General features: G+C 42.5%; 1 protein-coding gene across 2 annotated transcripts in view; it reads left to right on the top strand.

Annotated features, from left to right (window-relative positions):
- LOC134309984 (NACHT, LRR and PYD domains-containing protein 3-like) overlaps positions 1 to 24932 on the top strand; it is an 88276-nt gene extending 63344 nt beyond the window's left edge. Inside the window, exons 8-11 of one of the 2 annotated variants that reach the window (XM_062991491.1) lie at positions 4377 to 4550; positions 12861 to 13034; positions 22737 to 22913; positions 23737 to 24932. In XM_062991491.1, the coding sequence (XP_062847561.1) occupies positions 4377 to 4550; positions 12861 to 13034; positions 22737 to 22913; positions 23737 to 23746 (535 nt within the window). In that variant the 3' untranslated portion in view covers positions 23747 to 24932. Of the gene's footprint in view, positions 1 to 4376; positions 4551 to 12860; positions 13035 to 22736; positions 22914 to 23736 lie in introns of those variants that run through there. The other variant, XM_062991492.1, reaches the window with a different exon arrangement.
- Positions 24933 to 26333: the final 1401 nt, after the last annotated feature.

Raw genomic sequence — 26333 nt, 5'->3', positions numbered from 1 at the left:
ACACAGTACAAACATCCCAATATACACAGTGCAAACATCCCAATATACACAGTACAAACATCCCAATATACACAGTACAAACATCCTAATATACACAGTACAAACATCCCAATATACACAGTACAAACATCCCAATATACACAGTACAAACATCCCAATATACAAACATCCCAATATACACAGTACAAACATCCCAATATACACAGTACAAACATCCCAATATACAAACATCCCAATATACAAACATCCCAATATACACAGTGCAAACATCCCAATATACACAGTGCAAACATCCCAATATACACAGTACAAACATCCCAATATACAAACATCCCAATATACACAGTACAAACATCCCAATATACACAGTACAAACATCCCAATATACACAGTGCAAACATCCCAATATACACAGTACAAACATCCCAATATACACAGTACAAACATCCTAATATACACAGTACAAACATCCCAATATACAAACATCCCAATATACACAGTACAAACATCCCAATATACACAGTACAAACATCCCAATATACACAGTACAAACATCCCAATATACACAGTACAAACATCCCAATATACACAGTACAAACATCCCAATATACAAACATCCCAATATACAAACATCCCAATATACACAGTACAAACATCCCAATATACACAGTACAAACATCCCAATATACACAGTACAAACATCCCAATATACACAGTACAAACATCCCAATATACACAGTACAAACATCCCAATATACACGGTTCAAACATCCCAATATACAAACATCCCAATATACACAGTACAAACATCCCAATATACACAGTGCAAACATCCCAATATACACGGTTCAAACATCCCAATATACAAACATCCCAATATACACAGTACAAACATCCCAATATACACAGTGCAAACATCCCAATATACACGGTTCAAACATCCCAATATACAAACATCCCAATATACACAGTACAAACATCCCAATATACACAGTACAAACATCCCAATATACACGGTTCAAACATCCCAATATACAAACATCCCAATATACACAGTACAAACATCCCAATATACACAGTGCAAACATCCCAATATACACGGTTCAAACATCCCAATATACAAACATCCCAATATACACAGTACAAACATCCCAATATACACAGTGCAAACATCCCAATATACACAGTACAAACATCCCAATATACACAGTACAAACATCCCAATATACACAGTACAAACATCCCAATATACACAGTACAAACATCCCAATATACACAGTACAAACATCCCAATATACACGGTTCAAACATCCCAATATACAAACATCCCAATATACACAGTGCAAACATCCCAATATACACAGTACAAACATCCCAATATACACGGTACAAACATCCCAATATACACAGTACAAACATCCCAATATACACAGTACAAACATCCCAATATACAAACATCCCAATATACAAACATCCCAATATACACAGTACAAACATCCCAATATACACAGTGCAAACATCCCAATATACACAGTACAAACATCCCAATATACACGGTACAAACATCCCAATATACAAACATCCCAATATACACAGTACAAACATCCCAATATACACAGTACAAACATCCCAATATACACAGTACAAACATCCCAATATACAAACATCCCAATATACACAGTACAAACATCCCAATATACACGGTACAAACATCCCAATATACACGGTACAAACATCCCAATATACACAGTACAAACATCCCAATATACACAGTACAAACATCCCAATATACACGGTACAAACATCCCAATATACACGGTTCAAACATCCCAATATACAAACATCCCAATATACACAGTACAAACATCCCAATATACACAGTACAAACATCCCAATATACACGGTTCAAACATCCCAATATACAAACATCCCAATATACACAGTACAAACATCCCAATATACACGGTACAAACATCCCAATATACACAGTGCAAACATCCCAATATACACAGTGCAAACATCCCAATATACACAGTACAAACATCCCAATATACACAGTACAAACATCCCAATATACACAGTACAAACATCCCAATATACACAGTGCAAACATCCCAATATACACGGTACAAACATCCCAATATACACAGTACAAACATCCCAATATACACAGTGCAAACATCCCAATATACACGGTGCAAACATCCCAATATACACAGTACAAACATCCCAATATACACAGTGCAAACATCCCAATATACACGGTACAAACATCCCAATATACACGGTACAAACATCCCAATATACACAGTGCAAACATCCCAATATACACAGTACAAACATCCCAATATACACAGTACAAACATCCCAATATACACAGTGCAAACATCCCAATATACACAGTACAAACATCCCAATATACACAGTACAAACATCCCAATATACACAGTGCAAACATCCCAATATACACGGTACAAACATCCCAATATACACAGTGCAAACATCCCAATATACACGGTACAAACATCCCAATATACACAGTGCAAACATCCCAATATACACAGTACAAACATCCCAATATACAAACATCCCAATATACAAACATCCCAATATACACAGTACAAACATCCCAATATACACAGTACAAACATCCCAATATACACAGTGCAAACATCCCAATATACACAGTACAAACATCCCAATATACACAGTACAAACATCCCAATATACACAGTACAAACATCCCAATATACACAGTACAAACATCCCAATATACACAGTGCAAACATCCCAATATACACAGTACAAACATCCCAATATACACAGTACAAACATCCCAATATACACAGTACAAACATCCCAATATACACAGTGCAAACATCCCAATATACACGGTACAAACATCCCAATATACACAGTACAAACATCCCAATATACACAGTGCAAACATCCCAATATACACGGTGCAAACATCCCAATATACACAGTACAAACATCCCAATATACACAGTGCAAACATCCCAATATACACGGTACAAACATCCCAATATACACGGTACAAACATCCCAATATACACAGTGCAAACATCCCAATATACACAGTACAAACATCCCAATATACACAGTACAAACATCCCAATATACACAGTGCAAACATCCCAATATACACAGTACAAACATCCCAATATACACAGTACAAACATCCCAATATACACAGTGCAAACATCCCAATATACACGGTACAAACATCCCAATATACACAGTGCAAACATCCCAATATACACGGTACAAACATCCCAATATACACAGTGCAAACATCCCAATATACACAGTACAAACATCCCAATATACAAACATCCCAATATACAAACATCCCAATATACACAGTACAAACATCCCAATATACACAGTACAAACATCCCAATATACACAGTGCAAACATCCCAATATACACAGTACAAACATCCCAATATACACAGTACAAACATCCCAATATACACAGTACAAACATCCCAATATACACAGTACAAACATCCCAATATACACAGTGCAAACATCCCAATATACACAGTACAAACATCCCAATATACACAGTACAAACATCCCAATATACACAGTACAAACATCCCAATATACACAGTACAAACATCCCAATATACACAGTACAAACATCCCAATATACACAGTACAGATCAAATCCAGTGTAATAAATACATTTCATATAAACACACAGAACATTTTCTAACTTCAAATAATCAAGTGCACGAGACTAAAAGACGAGTGTGGTGTTGGTCAGTACAGTGTGGGGTTGTGTTGAGTGTGTGTGTGTGTGTGTGTGTGTGTTACTGTGTTCCGTCTCGTGTAAAAGTCACTCAGCTTTAAAAAACACGTCATCGTCTGTAACTAAACCGTCCTCAACTGTACAGTGTTAAATATTTATTTCCTCTTTTACTCTTTCATTAAAAGAACGTTTTTCTTTGGATTAAGTTACAGCTACGAGCGATTACTTCTGTCTGCTTTCTCTGCCACGCCCCAAATTCAACAAGATGGAGCAGTTGTTACGATTTTACCTTATTTGCTTTAAAAACCTCTTTTTTTTTAATAGGCGTCACCGGACGCTCCAACATTAAACTTGTAGCTCAAATATCACAAATATCTGTTTTTCTTTATTTAAAAACTGCCATTTAAGACAAATTAATTACAACTTGTTAGTGATCAGACTGGAACAGTAGAGCAGTTCATTCATCATGTAAGATATAAAAAAATCCAAAAAAAAACAACTGATGAATTAATCTGTTAAAACAAAAACATCATCAACAGTTTTTATTTACACGTTCAACTTCCAATAATCTGATGTTTCATCTTTTCTTTCTCAGGTTGGATTCTTGTCATCTAACAGATGAAAGTTGTGCAGCTCTGTCCTCAGTTCTCAGTTCAAACTCCTCCAATCTGAGAGATCTGAACCTGAGTTACAATAACCTGCAGGATTCAGGAGTGAAGCTGCTCTCTGCTGCACTGAAGAATCCACACTGTACACTGGAGATACTGGAGTGAGATTATAACACACACACACACACACACACACACACACACACACACACTGTGAACTGGAGATACTGGGGTGAGATTATAACACACACACACACTGTAAACTGGAGATACTGGGGTGAGATTATAACACACACACACACTGTAAACTGGAGATACTGGGGTGAGATTATAACACACACACACACACACTAAACTGGAGATACTGGGGTGAGATTATAACACACACACACACACTGTAAACTGGAGATACTGGGGTGAGATTATAACACACACACACACTGTAAACTGGAGATACTGGGGTGAGATTATAACACACACACACACACTGTAAACTGGAGATACTGGGGTGAGATTATAACACACACACACTGTAAACTGGAGATACTGGGGTGAGATTATCACACACACACACACACTGTACATTGGAGATACTGGGGTGAGATTATAACACACATACACACACACTGTAAACTGGAGATACTGGGGTGAGATTATAACACACACACACACTGTAAACTGGAGATACTGGGGTGAGATTATAACACACACACACACACACACTGTAAACTGGAGATACTGGGGTGAGATTATAACACACACACACACACACACACACTGTAAACTGGAGATACTGGGGTGAGATTATAACACACACACACACACACACACACTAAACTGGAGATACTGTGGTGAGATTATAACACACACACACACACACTGTAAACTGGAGATACTGGGGTGAGATTATAACACACACACACACTGTAAACTGGAGATACTGGGGTGAGATTATAACACACACTGTAAACTGGAGATACTGGGGTGAGATTATAACACACACATACACACACACTGTAAACTGGAGATACTGGGGTGAGATTATCACACACACACACACTGTAAACTGGAGATACTGGGGTGAGATTATAACACACACACACACACTGTGAACTGGAGACTGGAGATACTGGGGTGAGATTATAACACACACACACACACACACACACACACACACACACACTGTACATTGAAGATACTGGGGTGAGATTATAACACACACACACACACACACACACTGTAAACTGGAGATACTGGGGTGAGATTATAACACACACACACACACACACACACACACACACACACACTGTACATTGAAGATACTGGGGTGAGATTATAACACACACACACACACACACACTGTAAACTGGAGATACTGGGGTGAGATTATAACACACACACACACACACACTGTAAACTGGAGATACTGGGGTGAGATTATAACACACACACACACACACACACACTGTAAACTGGAGATACTGGGGTGAGATTATAACACACACACACACTGTAAACTGGAGATACTGGGGTGAGATTATAACACACACACACTGTAAACTGGAGATACTGGGGTGAGATTATAACACACACACACACTGTAAACTGGAGATACTGGGGTGAGATTATAACACACACACACTGTAAACTGGAGATACTGGGGTGAGATTATAACACACACACACACTGTAAACTGGAGATACTAGGGTGAGATTATAACACACACACACACACACACACACACACACTGTAAACTGGAGATACTGAGGTGAGATTATAACACACACACACTGTAAACTGGAGATACTGGGGTGAGATTATAACACACACACACTGTAAACTGGAGATACTGGGGTGAGATTATAACACACACACACACACACACACACACACTGTAAACTGGAGATACTGAGGTGAGATTATAACACACACACACACACACACACACACACTGTAAACTGGAGATACTAGGGTGAGATTATAACACACACACACACACACACACACACACACTGTAAACTGGAGATACTGAGGTGAGATTATAACACACACACTGTAAACTGGAGATACTGGGGTGAGATTATAACACACACACACTGTAAACTGGAGATACTGGGGTGAGATTATAACACACACACACACTGTAAACTGGAGATACTGGGGTGAGATTATAACACACACACACACACTGTAAACTGGAGATACTGGGGTGAGATTATAACACACACACACACTGTAAACTGGAGATACTGGGGTGAGATTATAACACACACACACACACACTGAACTGGAGATACTGGGGTGAGATTATAACACACACACACACACACACACTGTGAACTGGAGACTGGAGATACTGGGGTGAGATTATAACACACACACACACACACACACACACACACACTGTACATTGGAGATACTGGGGTGAGATTATAACACACACACACACACACACACACACACACACACACACACACACACTGTAAACTGGAGATTAGAACACCTGTGCAGAATAAGAATTGGCAGTAAGAGAAACATCTCATCTCTCAGGAGCGTGGAGTGAGACAGGGCTGCTGTTTAAGTCCAACTCTATTTAACATCTATATTAATGAATTGGCCTCCATGTTAGAGCACTCAGCCACGCCCGGTCTCACTCTACACGACTCCGAGATTAAACTCCTGCTGTATGCAGATGATCTGGTCCTGCTGTCCCCCAGCGCTCAGGGTCTCCAGCACAAACTGGACCTGCTGCAGCAGTACTGTCAGACCTGGGCCCTGACCGTCAACCTCAAAAAGACCAAAATTATGACCTTCCAGAAAAGAGCCAGATCTCAGGGAACCAAACACACATTTAAATTAGGACACCATGAAATTGAGCACACTAAAGATTATACTTACCTCGGACTGAACATCAGTTCCACAGGAAACTTTAACCCGGCAGTAAATGAACTGAGAGAAAAAGCTCGCAGGGCGTCGACGCCATAAAACCACAAACATTCGTGGAAATTCTGATTAGAATCTGGCTTAAAAGTTTTGAATCAATAATTGAAGCGATTGCTCTATATGGCAGTGAAGTTTGGGGTTCGCTTACACAACATCAATTCCATAATTGGGACAAACATCCATTAGAGACCCTGCACACAGAGTTCTGTAAAAGCATCCTAAAGGTGCACAGACACACAACCAACACACACCAACACACCACGAACACACACACACCACCAACACACACTAACACACACCACCAATACACACCAACACACAACTAACACACACCAACACACAACAAACAAACACCACTAACACACACCAACACACACCAACACACAACACCACTAACACACAGACACACCACTAACACACACCAACACACCACTAACACACACAGATACACCACTAACACACACCAACACACCACTAACACACACAGATACACCACTAACACACACCAACACACCACTAACACACACAGATACACCAGTAACACACACTGATACACCACTAACACACACAGATACACCACTAACACACACAGATACACCACTAACACACACTGATACACCACTAACACACACAGATACACCACTAACACACAGATACACCACTAACACACACTGATACACCACTAACACACACTGATACACCACTAACACACACAGATACACCACTAACACACTGATACACCACTAACACACACAGATACACCACTAACACACACAGATACACCACTAACACACACAGATACACCACTAACACACACTGATACACCACTAACACACACAGATACACCACTAACACACAGATACACCACTAACACACACAGATACACCAGTAACACACACCCATACACCACTAACACACACAGATACACCACTAACACACAGAGATACACCACTAACACACACTGATACACCACTAACACACACAGATACACCACTAACACACACAGATACACCACTAACACACAGAGATACACCACTAACACACACTGATACACCACTAACACACACAGATACACCACTAACACACAGATACACCACTAACACACACTGATACACCACTAACACACAGATACACCACTAACACACACTGATACACCACTAACACACACAGATACACCACTAACACACAGATACACCACTAACACACACTGATACACCACTAACACACACAGATACACCACTAACACACACAGATACACCACTAACACACACAGATACACCACTAACACACACAGATACACCACTAACACACACAGATACACCACTAACACACACAGATACACCACTAACACACACGAACACACACCGATACACCACTAACACACACTGATACACCACTAACACACAGATACACCACTAACACACACTGATACACCACTAACACACAGATTCACCACTAACACACACAGATACACCACTAACACACACAGATACACCACTAACACACACAGATACACCACTAACACACACTGATACACCACTAACACACACAGATACACCACTAACATACACCGATACACCACTAACACACACTGATACACCACTAACACACACAGATACACCACTAACACACACTGATACACCACTAACACACACAGATACACCACTAACACACACTGATACACCACTAACACACAGATACACCACTAACACACAGATACACCACTAACACACACTGATACACCACTAACACACACTGATACACCACTAACACACACAGATACACCACTAACACACACAGATACACCACTAACACACACAGATACACCACTAACACACACTGATACACCACTAACACACACAGATACACCACTAACACACACTGATACACCACTAACACACACTGATACACCACTAACACACAGATACACCACTAACACACACAGATATACCACTAACACACACTGATACACCACTAACACACAGATACACCACTAACACACACTGATACACCACTAACACACAGATACACCACTAACACACACTGATACACCACTAACACACAGATACACCACTAACACACACAGATACACCACTAACACACACTGATACACCACTAACACACACTGATACACCACTAACACACACTGATACACCACTAACACACAGATACACCACTAACACACACAGATACACCACTAACACACACAGATACACCACTAACACACACACCCATACACCACTAACACACACAGATACACCACTAACACACACTGATACACCACTAACACACAGATACACCACTAACACACACAGATACACCACTAACACACACTGATACACCACTAACACACACAGATACACCACTAACACACACAGATACACCACTAACACACACAGATACACCACTAACACACACAGATACACCACTAACACACACAGATACACCACTAACACACACAGATACACCACTAACACACACAGATACACCACTAACACACACTGATACACCACTAACACACAGATACACCACTAACACACACAGATACACCACTAACACACACTGATACACCACTAACACACAGATACACCACTAACACACACTGATACACCACTAACACACAGATTCACCACTAACACACACAGACACCACTAACACACACAGATACACCACTAACACACACAGACACCACTAACACACACAGATACACCACTAACACACACCCATACACCACTAACATACACAGATACACCACTAACACACACAGATACACCACTAACACACAGATACACCACTAACACACCACTAACACACCACTAACACACACCCATACACCACTAACACACATCGATACACCACTAACACACACAGATACACCACTAACACACATCGATACACCACTAACACACACAGATACACCACTAACACACACAGACACCACTAACACACACAGATACACCACTAACACACCACTAACACACACCCATACACCACTAACATACACAGATACACCACTAACACACACAGATACACCACTAACACACATCGATACACCACTAACACACACTGATACACCACTAACACACACAGATACACCACTAACACACACCGATACACCACTAACACACACCGATACACTACTAACACACACAGATACACCACTAACACACACAGATACACCACTAACACACACAGATACACCACTAACACACACCGATACACCACTAACACACACAGATACACCACTAACACACACCGATACACCACTAACACACACAGATACACCACTAACACACACTGATACACCACTAACACACACTGATACACCACTAACACACACAGATACACCACTAACACACACAGATACACCACTAACACACACTAACACACACAGATATACCACTAACACACACTGATACACCACTAACACACAGATACACCACTAACACACACTGATACACCACTAACACACAGATACACCACTAACACACACTGATACACCACTAACACACAGATACACCACTAACACACAGATACACCACTAACACACACAGATACACCACTAACACACACTGATACACCACTAACACACACCCATACACCACTAACACACACTGATACACCACTAACACACACAGATACACCACTAACACACACAGATACACCACTAACACACACGAACACACACCAATACACCACTAACACACACAGATACACCACTAACACACACAGATACACCACTAACACACACTGATACACCACTAACACACACCCATACACCACTAACACACACTGATACACCACTAACACACACTGATACACCACTAACACACACAGATACACCACTAACACACACAGATACACCACTAACACACACAGATACACCACTAACACACACAGATACACCACTAACACACACGAACACACACCAATACACCACTAACACACACTGATACACCACTAACACACACAGACACCACTAACACACACAGATACACCACTAACACACACAGATACATCACTAACACACACCCATACACCACTAACATACACAGATACACCACTAACTCACACAGATACACCACTAACACACACAGATACACCACTAACACACACTAACACACACAGATACACCACTAACACACACTGATACACCACTAACACACAGATACACCACTAACACACACTGATACACCACTAACACACAGATTCACCACTAACACACACAGATACACCACTAACACACACAGATACACCACTAACACACACTGATACACCACTAACACACAGATACACCACTAACACACACTGATACACCACTAACACACAGATACACCACTAACACACAGATACACCACTAACACACACAGATACACCACTAACACACACCGATACACCACTAACACACACCCATACACCACTAACACACACTGATACACCACTAACACACACAGATACACCACTAACACACACTGATACACCACTAACACACACTGATACACCACTAACACACACTGATACACCACTAACACACACAGATACACCACTAACACACACTGATACACCACTAACACACAGTGATACACCACTAACACACACTGATACACCACTAACACACAGATACACCACTAACACACACAGATACACCACTAACACACACAGATACACCACTAACACACACGAACACACACCAATACACCACTAACACACACAGATACACCACTAACACACACTGATACACCACTAACACACACAGACACCACTAACACACACAGATACACCACTAACACACACAGATACATCACTAACACACACCCATACACCACTAACATACACAGATACACCACTAACTCACACAGATACACCACTAACACACACAGATACACCACTAACACACACAGATACACCACTAACACACACTAACACACACAGATACACCACTAACACACACTGATACACCACTAACACACAGATACACCACTAACACACACTGATACACCACTAACACACAGATTCACCACTAACACACACAGATACACCACTAACACACACAGATACACCACTAACACACATCGATACACCACTAACACACACCGATACACTATAAAGACTCAGGAACAGGAGAAATCTGCAAACCCAATTAGAATAAACCAAATTACACAAAAACTCAGAACTAAATACCTGAATTATTGGGAAACTGAAACTAAAACTCAGAGTAAAATGCAGTTATTTATTATTTGTTATTATTTGTTGTTATTTGTTATTTGGCCCTAAACAGACACTACAGTGCAGCAGATTATCTGAGCACAGTATCCGACCCTAAATTAAGAAACACCCTGACTAGGTACAGACTGAGTGCACACGACCTGGCCGTGGAGACGGGGCGACACACCCGGTCCTGGCTTGATTTATTAAGTGCTGCAGAAATGGTTGTTAGTTCAACAGGTTCTCCCATTTCGCTCTCTCTCTCTCTCTCTCTCTCTCTCTCTCTGTGTGAATAATCTGATGTTTCATCTTTTCTTTCTCAGGTTGGAATGTTGTTCTCTAACAGATGAAAGTTGTGCAGCTCTGTCCTCAGTTCTCAGTTCAAACTCCTCCAATCTGAGAGATCTGAACCTGAGTTACAATAAGCTGCAGGATTCAGGAGTGAAGCTGCTCTCTGCTGCACTGAAGAATCCACACTGTACACTGGAGATACTGGAGTGAGATTATAACACACACACACACACACACACACACACACACACACACACACACACACACACTGTAAACTGGATATACTGGGGTGAGATTATAACACACACACACACACACACTGTAAACTGGAGATACTGGGGTGAGATTATAACACACACACACACACACACACACACACACTGTAAACTGGATATACTGGGGTGAGATTATAACACACACACACACACACACTGTAAACTGGAGATACTGGGGTGAGATTATAACACACACACACACACACACACTGTAAACTGGAGATACTGGGGTGAGATTATAACACACACACACACACACACACACACACTGTAAACTGGAGATACTGGGGTGAGATTATAACACACACACACACACACACTGTAAACTGGATATACTGGGGTGAGATTATAACACACACACACACACACTGTAAACTGGATATACTGGGGTGAGATTATAACACACACACACACACACACACACACACACACACTGTAAACTGGAGATACTGGGGTGAGATTATAACACACACACACACACACACACACACACTGTAAACTGGAGATACTGGGGTGAGATTATAACACACACACACACACACACACACTGTAAACTGGATATACTGGGGTGAGATTATAACACACACACACACACACACACACACACACTGTAAACTGGAGATACTGAGGTGAGATTATAACACACAAACACACACACACACACTGTAAACTGGAGATACTGGGGGTGAGATTATAACACACACACACACACTGTAAACTGGAGATACTGGGGTGAGATTATAACACACACACACACACACACACTGTAAACTGGAGATACTGGGGTGAGATTATAACACACACACACACACTCACACACTGTAAACTGGAGATACTGGGGTGAGATTATAACACACACACACACACACTGTAAACTGGAGATCCTGGGGGTGAGATTATAACACACACACACACACACACACACACTGTAAACTGGAGATACTGGGGTTAGTTTATAACACACACACACACTGTAAACTGGAGATACTGGGGTAAGATTGTAACACACACACACACACACACACTGTAAACTGGAGATACTGGGGGTGAGATTATAACACACACACACACACACACACACACTGTAAACTGGAGATACTGGGGTTAGATTATAACACACACACACACACACTGTAAACTGGAGATACTGGGGGTGAGATTATAACACACACACACACACACACTGTAAACTGGAGATACTGGGGTGAGATTATAACACACACACACACACACACACTGTAAACTGGAGATACTGGGGTTAGATTATAACACACACACACACTGTAAACCGGAGATACTGGGGGTGAGATTATAACACACACACACACACACACATACACACACACTGTAAACTGGAGATACTGGGGTGAGATTATAACACACACACACACACACACTCACACACTGTAAACTGGAGATACTGGGGTGAGATTATAACACACACACACTGTAAACTGGAGATCCTGGGGGTGAGATTATAACACACACACACACACACACACACACTGTAAACTGGAGATACTGGGGTAAGAATATAACACACACACACACACACACACACTGTAAACTGGAGATACTGGGGTAAGAATATAACACACACACACACACACACTGTAAACTGGAGATACTGGGGTAAGAATATAACACACACACACACACACACACACACACACACACACACACACTGTAAACTGGAGATACTGGGGTGAGATTATAACACACACACACACTCAACTGGAGATAAAAAAGTTAAATTCAGGCTTTTATATTTTAGGTCACATTTTACACTTTGTTTACATTTATGACAGGTTATGATTACAGGCTACCCATGATCAGTGGTGTATAATTGTTAGTGTATAATCATTTTTTGATTTGGCTAGTACATTCAGGTAATAGGTACGCTATATTGCCAAAAGTATCGCCTGCTTTCACACGCATATGACTTTGAGTTCATCCTGAAAAACTTACCATATAAAAGCACTTTGTAGTTCTACAAGTACTGACTGTAGTCCATCTGTTTCTGTACATACTTTTTAACCTGCTTTCACCCCCACAGGACCACCACAGAGCAGGTATTATTTAGGTGGTGGATCATTCTCAGCTAGGGTGGCCAGACGTCCGGTTTTAGGCCGGACAGTCCGGCTTTTCAGCTGCCAGTCCACCATTCACGCAACGCTAGGACGGACACTTAAAAATCCTCCTTTTGGAGTGAACTGGTTTCATTTTTGATTAATATTATTTGCCATTGGCTCAGGTACATTTTAAAACAAATGCTTTGTATTTCATTGGTTTAACAGCCTCATTTTACTCCTTATAGAGCTACCACTGGCCAATCGGAGAAGGTCCACCCTCTAAATGCTAGTCTGTGATTGGGTGGTTGAATTTGTCCCGCCCGCTCTGTCTGTAAACACCTCACCGCTACCTGAGACAGACTCAGCTCTCATCATCAGGAACGTGGTGAAAATGCCAAAAAGTAAACTTTTGAGGCAGCGAGGAACGGACTTAAATATAAAAAGTAGACATTTAGTGAGTAAAACAGTCATTTGTTATAGAATTCTTGCTTAAATTGGTCAAAAACTCTGTTATATGGGTTCTGGATTCATTCTGTGTGTTGCAGTAGCATGTCCCCCTGTTCCTAATATGACGTCCGTCTTTTTGGTGTAATGTCCTCCTTTTTGTTACTATGAATCTGGCCACCCTATTCTCAGCACTGCAGTGACACTGACATGGTGGTGGTGTGTTAGTGTGTGTTGTGCTGGTATGAGTGGATCAGACACAGCAGCGCTGCTGGAGATTTTAAACACCGTGCCCACTCACTGTCCACTCTATTAGACACTCCTACCTAGTCGGTCCACCTTGTAGATGTAAAGTCAGAGTCGATCGCTCATCTATTGCTGCTGTTTGAGTCGCTCATCTTCTAGACCAGTGGTGGGCAAACTACGGCCCGTTAGGCTGTTTTATCCGGCCCGCTGAGTATTTACAGAACTGATTTACAGAAATGTTTCATCTTTTTCCTGAACTAAACTCACATTTTAAATGTTTCCACTAGATAGGAACATTGATTCGTCTGTTTAACATTTATTATTTTTATTCTTTATTATAATAAACCAGAACCATGTTTTAGGCAAAACAACATCCATAAATAACATTATGTAATCATGTAACAACAGTGCAACAACATTTTCACATAATCCATAAGCCGGAATCGAACCTGTGGCAGAAAAACTTGAGCGACGCACTCTGCCCACTGCACTACTCAAACAGCGGTATAGTAAACAGGTTATTATGCTGATATAACCTGCGCACACACGCCGTGCTACTTAGAATAATAACCAAACGCTTTTTAATTCCCATGGTAGCAGCAGTTTCCTTCTGTTTCATACATATCACCCTGTCTCAGTCTAATCTGCTGCATTTCTCTCCCATACAGAACGCAGCATTTCCAAATAAGGAAGGATTCCATATTTTACGGGACGGTTGGCAACCCTACTATCACCCCAGCATGATCAAACCACTTGGCTGGTTTAACATAACATTACACATAAACCATTAAATTATGCTGAAAGTGCTTTAAAGGCTGAATTGGTTTTGTTTAGACGGCGATACACCAAGTAGAAACAAAAATAAAAATAATAAAAAATTCATTAAAAAAAATCACATTCACGCATGTTGAGGATGAGTCTGGCGCTTCATTTATATTCAAAAATTCATCCTTTAATCACGAAAATAAAGGTTTAAATGTGAATTTATATTCGTTCAAAACCCCCACCCCCGCACCCACCCGGCCCGTCTGTCAATATTTAAAACCCAGTGTGGCCCTTGAGCCGAAAAGTTTTTCCACCCCTGTACTAGACCTTCAGTGGTCACAGGACGCTGCTCACGGGGCGCTGTTGGCTGGATATTTTTGGTTGGTGGACTATTCTCAGTCCAGCAGTTACAGTGAGGTGTTCAAAAACTCCTACTCATACCCATACAAAACTCATACCAGCACAACACACACTAACACACCACCACCATGTCAGTGTTACTGCAGTGCTGAGAATCATCCACCACATAAATAATACCTGCTCTGTGGTGGTCCTGTGGGGGTGAAAGCAGGTTAAAAAGTATGTAGAGAAACAGATGGACTACAGTCTGAACTACAAAGTACTTCTATATGGTAAGTTTTTTAGGATGAACTCAAGTTCATAAGCGTGTGAAGGCAGGCGAGCGAATACTTTTGGCAATATAGTTTAACAAAACGTGGGACTTTTAACCATTTAATAATCTGTTCAACAATTAGTTCATCAAAATATTTGGGTAAAAATAAGCTGTATTTGTTAGGGGGTCTGCGGCGTCTGATGGACTTACCACCTGTCCTCAGCATCGCAGATCTTACAGAACAAAGAGCAGTGTGGCTTCTAATAGAGAAACCCGCTGATTAGTGCGACGACCGGCACCTGTGCGATCACTGTATAAGTGGGCGTTGCCCGCTTACCGGCGTTGCACCGTTTGTTTAGTAACCTGATTTTTGGCTGCATCGCACCAGCCTTTTTCTTTGTTAGTCTAGGGTGGTTCCCCTGGCACCGTACGGTGGTAGGGTGGTTAGGTCGAAAGGCCGAGGTAACTAGACCTAGTGTTTTTAGACTGGTGCGATTTTGTGCAGCCCCTGCGCTGCGGTTCCTTTGCCAGCGTCTCCTCTGTTTCAGCCGGTTAGCCTCCGGCTAATGCTAGCGCCGCCAGCTTCGCGCAGCAGCGCTTTGAGCCCTTGCAATGCCCCGGCTTTCCTGTAGCGCCTTTGGCTCCGCCTAAGCGAGCCGCGCTCTCCCCGGAGCGATCCGGGTTTGAAACCGGGCTTCGTTAGTTTCTTTTCGTTTTTTGTACCGGCCGCTTCCCAGTCTCTCGCTGGTGACAGTGCCGTCCGGGCTCTTGGTCAGCCCAGCTCTTTACTTTCACGTTTCCTTTAAGCCTCGGTGGTTTTTTCCCCGAGCTCGTAACGCTCGGCGCCCCCTCATAGGCGCCTGAGTCTTATCCTCTTTTAAGCCTCGCCGCAGCGAGCTGTGTCCGTGTAATCTCCGCGAGTGAGCGACCAGGGTTCACGACTCGCGTTTTTTCCCGTTTTTGGGTTTTTACTTTCTCTGTTTATTTTTCAGTTCGCCAAGACGTCGTCGGCTTTGTTCGGGGTTCCCGAATTGTTTTTCTGTTCATTGGCTTCTGTTCTTTGTTTATTTCTGTTTATTAATTTTTAAATAAAGATCACTTTTAAGTTATTCTCTGCTCTTGGGTCTTCCCTCTCAGCACACCCGTAACAGTAAGCTGCGACCACCATGGACCCAGCAGAGACGCCACCCATGGCCGATTTCCTCCGACATCAGGGGGTCGCTTTGGGGAGGCACGAGAGGGCCCTCACGGAGGGCCCTCACGTTCACGCCGTGGACGACCGGGCAGTGGCCGGGAGTCCAATTACGCATCAAACGTGTCCTCTCACGATGCATTTGGGGAGTCATGAGGAACGGGTCACCTTTTTAGTGACTCAGGTTCCCCAGCTCTTAGTGGTACTGGGGCACTCATGGCTTAAGAAGCACAACCCCCAGATCGACTGGCAAACCGGGTCAATCTTTGCGTGGGGTATGCGGTGCCAAGATGCTTGCCTGTTGCCAGCAAGCTTGTCATCGGCCCCAACAGCGTCCTTAGAGGCGGCCCCTGATTTGACCCGGGTGCCCCCTGTTTACCATGACCTACAAGGAGGTATTTAGTAAGTCCCGGGCGCGTGACTTACCCCCACACAGACCTTTTGATTGCGCCATCAATCTGCTTCCTGGCACTTCTCCTAGGGGGCGCCTCTTCTCCCTGTCGGGACCAGAGAGGATCGCCATGGAGGAGTATGTCAGGGGGGCGCTCGATCAGGGGTTCATCCGACCCTCGACCTCCCCAGCTGGGGCGGGATTCTTCTTTGTGGGAAAGAAGGTTGGGACCCTGCGCCCCTGTATCGATTATCGAGGTCTTAACGCTATAACGGTTAAGGATCGTTACCCGCTGCCGCTGATGGCCACAGCTTTTGAAGCTCTTCAGCGGGCTTCCATTTTTACGAAGCTGGATCTACGCAGCGCGTATAACTTGATCCGTATCCGGCGAGGGGATGAGTGGAAGACTGCGTTCATTACGCCCACGGGGCACTATGAATATCTGGTGATGCCCTTTGGGCTAATGAATGCCCCCGCGGTCTTCCAACGCTTTATCAATGAGGCCTTACGGGAGGCCCTTGACCGATACGTCTATGTCTACCTAGACGATATCCTGATCTTTAGCCGATCCATCGAAGAACATGTCAGGCATGTCCGTCGGGTTCTCCAGCTTTTGCTCGACCACTATTTGTTTGTCAAGCTGGAGAAATCCGTGTTTCACGCCCCATCAATCTCCTTTTTGGGGTTTATAATTTCTCAGGGCACCCTGCAGATGGACCCGGCTAAAACTAAAGCAGTGGAGGATTGGCCAACTACCAGTTCCGTACGCCAAGTGCAAAGATTTCTGGGCTTTGCAAACTTTTTTAGGCGGTTCATTCGGAACTTTAGCACGGTCGCCGCTCCTTTGACGGTCCTGACGGGCAAGGGTCCGTTCAAGTGGACGGTGCAGGCCCAACAAGCCTTTAACAGGCTTAAATCTCTCTTAACGACTGCTCCGGTCTTGCAGTTACCTGACCCCGAGGAAGCCTTCGTAGTTGAAGTGGACGCCTCGGACATCGGAGTAGGGGCAGTATTGTACCAGAGAGTGGGCCCAGAGAAGAAGCTCCACCCCTGCGCCTTCTTCTCCCACCGTTTGACTCCTGCCGAGCGTAATTACCCGGTAGGAGACAAGGAGCTTTTGGCCATCAAGTTGGCAATGCCGACCGCAGGCGACAGCCGGCTCTGACGTTCCGGCCAGGCCAACGTGTCCTCTTATCGACGAGGGATCTCCCCATCAAAGGTACCACACACAAGTTGGCACCAAAGTACATTGGCCTGTTTAAAGTAGTCAGACGGATCAACCCGGTGACATATAGGTTGGAGTTGCCTCCCAGGATGAAGGCACACCCAACCTTTCATGTCTCCCAACTGCGCCCGTTCGCGAGCGGGGGAGCTTTACCCCCCCACAACCTCCCGCCCCTCGTATCATCCAGGGTGCCCCTGCATTCACGGTCCGCCGCCTCCTGGATAGCAGGAGAGTGCAGGGTAGCACCCAATACCTGGTGGATTGGGAAGGTTACGGCCCCGAGGAACGTTCGTGGGTACCGGCTCGACAGATCCTGGACCCCGAACTGATCCGCGAGTTCCGTAGGAACCGGTCTGCGGGTCTTGGGACCTCGGGTGCTGTCCCTAGAGGGGGGGTCCTGTTAGGGGGTCTGCGGCGTCTGATGGACTTACCACCTGTCCTCAGCATCGCAGATCTTACAGAACAAAGAGCAGTGTGGCTTCTAATAGAGAAACCCGCTGATTAGTGCGACGACCGGCACCTGCGCGATCACTGTATAAGTGGGCGTTGCCCGCTTACCGGCGTTGCACCGTTTGTTTAGTAACCTGATTTTTGGCTGCATCGCACCAGCCTTTTTCTTTGTTAGTCTAGGGTGGTTCCCCTGGCACCGTACGGTGGTAGGGTGGTTAGGTCGAAAGGCCGAGGTAACTAGACCTAGTGTTTTTAGACTGGTGCGATTTTGTGCAGCCCCTGCGCTGCGGTTCCTTTGCCAGCGTCTCCTCTGTTTCAGCCGGTTAGCCCCCGGCTAATGCTAGCGCCGCCAGCTTCGCGCAGCAGCGCTTTGAGCCCTTGCAATGCCCCGGCTTTCCTGTAGCGCCTTTGGCTCCGCCTAAGCGAGCCGCGCTCTCCCCGGAGCGATCCGGGTTTGAAACCGGGCTTCGTTAGTTTCTTTTCGTTTTTTGTACCGGCCGCTTCCCAGTCTCTCGCTGGTGACAGTGCCGTCCGGGCTCTTGGTCAGCCCAGCTCTTTACTTTCACGTTTCCTTTAAGCCTCGGTGGTTTTTTCCCCGAGCTCGTAACGCTCGGCGCCCCCTCATAGGCGCCTGAGTCTTATCCTCTTTTAAGCCTCGCAGCAGCGAGCTGTGTCCGTGTAATCTCCGCGAGTGAGCGACCAGGGTTCACGACTCGCGTTTTTTCCCGTTTTTGGGTTTTTACTTTCTCTGTTTATTTTTCAGTTCGCCAAGACGTCGTCGGCTTTGTTCGGGGTTCCCGAATTGTTTTTCTGTTCATTGGCTTCTGTTCTTTGTTTATTTCTGTTTATTAATTTTTAAATAAAGATCACTTTTAAGTTATTCTCTGCTCTTGGGTCTTCCCTCTCAGCACACCCGTAACAGTATTTAAAGAATCTTTTTTGGGCCAGATCCACTCCCTGATTGGCATGTGTTAAACTCAAAAATATTGGTATTTTTATTTAAGAAAACACATTTTCTAACTTGTCAACTTGAAGTCAGCAGCTAAGAAATCATCGAGTTTTTGTTGAGACCGCTAAAGGGTTAAAGACGTGCATTTTACTTAGCACCGTGAATCTCTCCTCTGTAATACAGGTGTTATCTGAGGAAATATTTGTCGGTAGGTACGTTTTTAAAAATTATGGACACTAAATTAATTACAAACAACTTTAGTGCAATGTTATAATTGTGGTTTGAATGTAATCGGTAGCTAGATATCTGAACAATGTTAATGCTAATAATAAAAAAATAAAGACTTTTTTTTAAATAATGTGGAAATCTGAAATGGCATTTGTTTTTTATTATGTAATAAATAGGCTACTTGATAAAAAGCTGTTCTCTTCAGTTATAGCTTTTAATCATTCTGCAAATAAAACAGAATGTGAAGTCTTGTGTGATTAGGCTATTTTAGATTAATGTGTGGTTAGATAACTAGACAGGTTGCAAGCCCTTGTTGTTGGATAGCATTGTTAACTGCTCAGCTTTGTGAACCTCTTGCTTACAATGGGGGTGGGGGTGTGTGGGGGGTTGTGTTTTAAAGACAGAGACTGGGGTGAGGGTGGGCCCATGGGCACTGCTTGTGCATAAGGCCCAGAATTTGGTGCTACGCCCCTGCCTGCGCATTAAAGTGTTTAACCGCTGATCCAACTTACAAGCACAGATTCACCAAACCTGCTCTCAGTCTGTCACACATCTCACATCATTTAGCTCGTTTTATTTTGTAGTAACGAGTAACGAATTTACATACTGCAAATATATCGGAGTAAAAGTACAACTTTCCGAAAATTTTTGTACTCCAGTAAAGTACAGATACTCCAAAAACTACTTGTAAAGTACTGTAACCAAGTATTATTACTTTATTACTTTACACCACTGCCCATGATGCATCAGTTTAATGTCAAACACAGTTTTGTATCTGCAGTTCGTCTCACTTAGTCTTTGTACTGTGAGATGAAAACCGGAGCACCAGGAGGAAACAGACACAGGGAGAACATGCAAACTCCACCAGAACAGTGTGTGTGAGAGAATGTGTGAGTGTGTATGCTGAGATGTAATTGTGATGAGTTGTGTGTGTGAGAGAGAGAGAGAGAGAGAGAGAGAGAGAGAGAGAGAGAGAGAGAGAGAGAGAGAGATGTAATTGTGATGAGTGTGTGTGTATGATGTGATGTAATAGTGATGAGTTCTTGTTCTCTCTGCAGGTTGGTGGACTGCAGTATTACAGATGAAGGTTTTATATCTCTGGCTTCAGCTCTGAGATCAAACTCCTCATCACTCCTGAAAGAACTGTGTCTGGGCCACAATAATCCAGGAGAATCAGGAGTGAAGCTTCTCACTGATCTACAGAAGGATCCTCACTGTAAACTGGAGTATCTACGGTGAGTTACTGACTTCCTGTTTCATTATAACAGAGGATTCTAAACATTTTACAACCACGTAGTTCCTGTTACATTAAACTGAGTTCCTCCCATGGCAGAGGAGAAAGTATTCACACCCTATATTAACATGTATAAATATAAAGATTACATGAACGTTTCTAGATAATAATGTTAAAATATTAAACTGTTCTGGTACAAACTTCACCTGGTTTCATTCTATAAGACGTTGTGGAAATATTTCACACAGTGAGTATCATCATCATGATGAAGGTGAAGGAGCTTCCTGAAATTCTCAGGAACTAAATAATGAAACTAAACTTCAGTAAAAAAGCTACAGAGCCACGACAAACACCTTCAACATCCCAGTCAGTACAACTGGTTCCATCATCACAAGAGGAAAGATGAATGAAATCAGAATAATCTGGGGTGTAAAATGTGTAATAAAAGAATAATAGCAGGTAAACTCCTGATCTGACGTTCTCAGTCTGATTCAGTGCTGCATTCTGCTCATGTGTTTGTGTCTCCATGTAAAACAGCACAAAAACAGCAAATAAGGAGGAAATAAATCTCATATTACACATTTTAAAAGATGATAAAATATACAGGAGCGCTGTGTACAAGTATCAGCTGTATGGGTTCAGATCTCTAGGACTTTGGTTTTGTTCCTTTAAAACAGATAAAATGTTCTTCATTACCAGTAGATCTGAAGCAGGTCTGTACAGCAGCTCTGTGTGTTGTATAAAGTGATTGTTCTGGATTTGTTTTCATTTAAAAAAGCACATTTTTATTGTTCATGTTTGTTTCTCTTTCTCTCTATCTGCAGTATACGGTAACAAAGTCCTCCAGCCCGTGTGTTGCAGCTCGTATCCAGATGAAATGTTTCCTTCATTGGAAAGCTGAAGCTCCACCATGGGCAGAACCGAGATCAGAAGCTCCACATCCCTTCAATCTTCTAGTGACGGTCTGTCCAGTAACTGCAATCTTAGATGGAAAGAGTCTTTGGCTCAGGTCCACATGCAGTTCCCAGTCCCTGGCTATGCTCAGTGTACATAAGTCTGCTGGTTTTCCTCTTCCTAAAGGATGTGAACTGTGGGAAGGTAGTCTGGACATTAAGGGGGGCGGCACTGGTTGTAACTCTCTTTTGCTCGAGTGCTAAGGCCGAGCTCCTCAGCACTTGGTTATGGTGTCAGGTGGATCTACCTTGAGTTAAGCTGTTCTTGGAACCCACCAGGATGTGTTTGAGTGTTGCTGGAGCTGCAGGTTGGAGACAGGCTGGATCTTTACCAAGCCAGAGATGAAGTGTACCCGGCCAATAATGTGATTCTGATAAATGTTCTACAGTTACAGTATATTTTTATCATTATTACATTAAATAAATACTAATGCAGCAGCTTGTCTTACATAACCTAGAAATATGAGAGTAGGAAATGTTCTGGAGAACATACTAATCTGATTCTTTTACAGCTGCACTACGAGCTGTTTGTTGGTTTTATTTACTCTTCACAGTAAATTCAATATGTAACGCTGTAATGCTAGTGTTTTTTTATTGAGTATGTAAAGTAACCTTCATTTTATTCTGTCATGCTGGAGAATTGATTTGTATTATAAAAGTAAAGGATTTATAAAAATGAACTTGATCTGAATCGCCCCTCTCTGTATAGTTAGTTCTCTTATCAATAACAGTAGAAATGAATAATAGTGAATAAATGTTGAGTTATAAACAGTAGTACAGTTATTACAGCAGGTTTAGATCTGATTGTAGGTTGATTGTAGACGCTGTTTTCTCTCTGTTGCTATGTAATGAAACTGGTGTTAATAAGAGAGACTGACTGGTCGGATGTAGACGGCAGTTCCAGATTCACTCTTGTACCAGAATGAATAAATTTTACTCCTGCATTAGAGGAAACATCTTTAATGTGTCACTTAGAGTTTAAATGTGAAGATTTTATTCAGGAATGACTTACTGAGTTTGGTGATCAGTTCTATGATTAAAGATAAGCTATAAGCTAAACTAAAGCTAACATGATTGTAAGGATTGTTCTATTTTATTTAGTTAGAATATGTAAATAAAGCTGATGATTTTCTGTATCTATGATGTAAACATAGTTTGAATAGGTTCATTAGAGCGAGTAAGGAGCAGTTTTACTACAGTGTTCAGCTATTTCTTTATATTTAAGTTCATTAAACTATAAACTTTTATTTTGTAATGTTAGTTTTTAATGAAAGTCAATTGTCCATACCAGATTTACTAAAACTAAAAGGAGGTGAATTAAGAACATAATGACGTTTATATGACATTTATATACAGTGAGGAAAAACCGACTTTACATCTAAACACCCGACATTTTAACTTTGTACTGATCAATAACAAATATCATTTCATTACATTTTCATGTTTATTATTGTGTTCATCTGGTCACAATGCAGAGACACCCGGACAGTACACCAGTCCACTGTGGGATCTCGGCCACGCCCCTCAGACAGAGCCAATCATGTCTGTATGTAGACGCCCCACCGGCTGAGCGTCCAGTGTGTTTATCATTAACAATTTTTTATTAAACCTAATTATTAAGATAAACATGTGTAGCGTAGTCTGTCTGTCTCTCTATAAAATATGCTGTCATAGATTTTACACACAAGTATTAATCATGTTAAAGGTGGAGAAGCTGCTAAAGTTCTTGAGGATGAAGTTATTAACAGGTTTCAGCATCACAGTAACTTACACACTTGCTCTAGATCACATGGTAAGTATCTATGGGTTCATAGTCTCCCTCTACTGGACAACTAGAGAATTACTGCCAGGATTACTACATCCCCTTCCTCCTGATAAAACTCATCTTTATTATCAGTCCACTGCTTCTCTCTTTTTTATGCTAAGAAGAACTATGCTAAGAAAAACAATGCTAACAAGCACTACGCTAACAATAACTATGCTAGGGACATCGGGTAGACCACCTCCATCCCAGTGAGTTCCAGGATGCATTCTTGGGGAACTCACTACTGAACTAATTGTAATCCATTAAATATTGTGGAGGTCTTCTGGTTCTTTGCGATCTTCTTAGTTTGCTATGTTTAGCTCCTTTAGAAGAACCCGACAACCCTTCCCCACTCTGCTCAGTGTTAGTCTTCACACTTTCTTTTTCAGGTAGGCTGGTAGAAGTTTCTCCAACTGCCTCTGGAGTACTGACTTCACCAGGTAAGGCCTCTTCCCCCTCCGGTGTACTAGCAGGCATTGCTGAATATCTGCGTCTCATCTGATCAATGTGTCTTCTTACCAGCTTTCCATTTCCCAAGGAGATGGTGTAGGACTCTTGACCTGTTCTTTTCTCCACAGTTCCCAGAATCCATATGGGTCCTGATGCAAAGCTGCGAGTATACACTGGATCTCCTGTGTGAACCTTTCTCTCCCTGGCCTTGTGG

The sequence above is a fragment of the Trichomycterus rosablanca genome, chromosome 3 (assembly GCF_030014385.1).
Source record: "Trichomycterus rosablanca isolate fTriRos1 chromosome 3, fTriRos1.hap1, whole genome shotgun sequence".
In the NCBI taxonomy this organism is placed as follows: Eukaryota; Metazoa; Chordata; class Actinopteri; order Siluriformes; family Trichomycteridae; genus Trichomycterus; species Trichomycterus rosablanca.
Note: the sequence above shows the minus strand (reverse complement) of the source record. Positions and strands in the feature narration are given on the sequence as shown.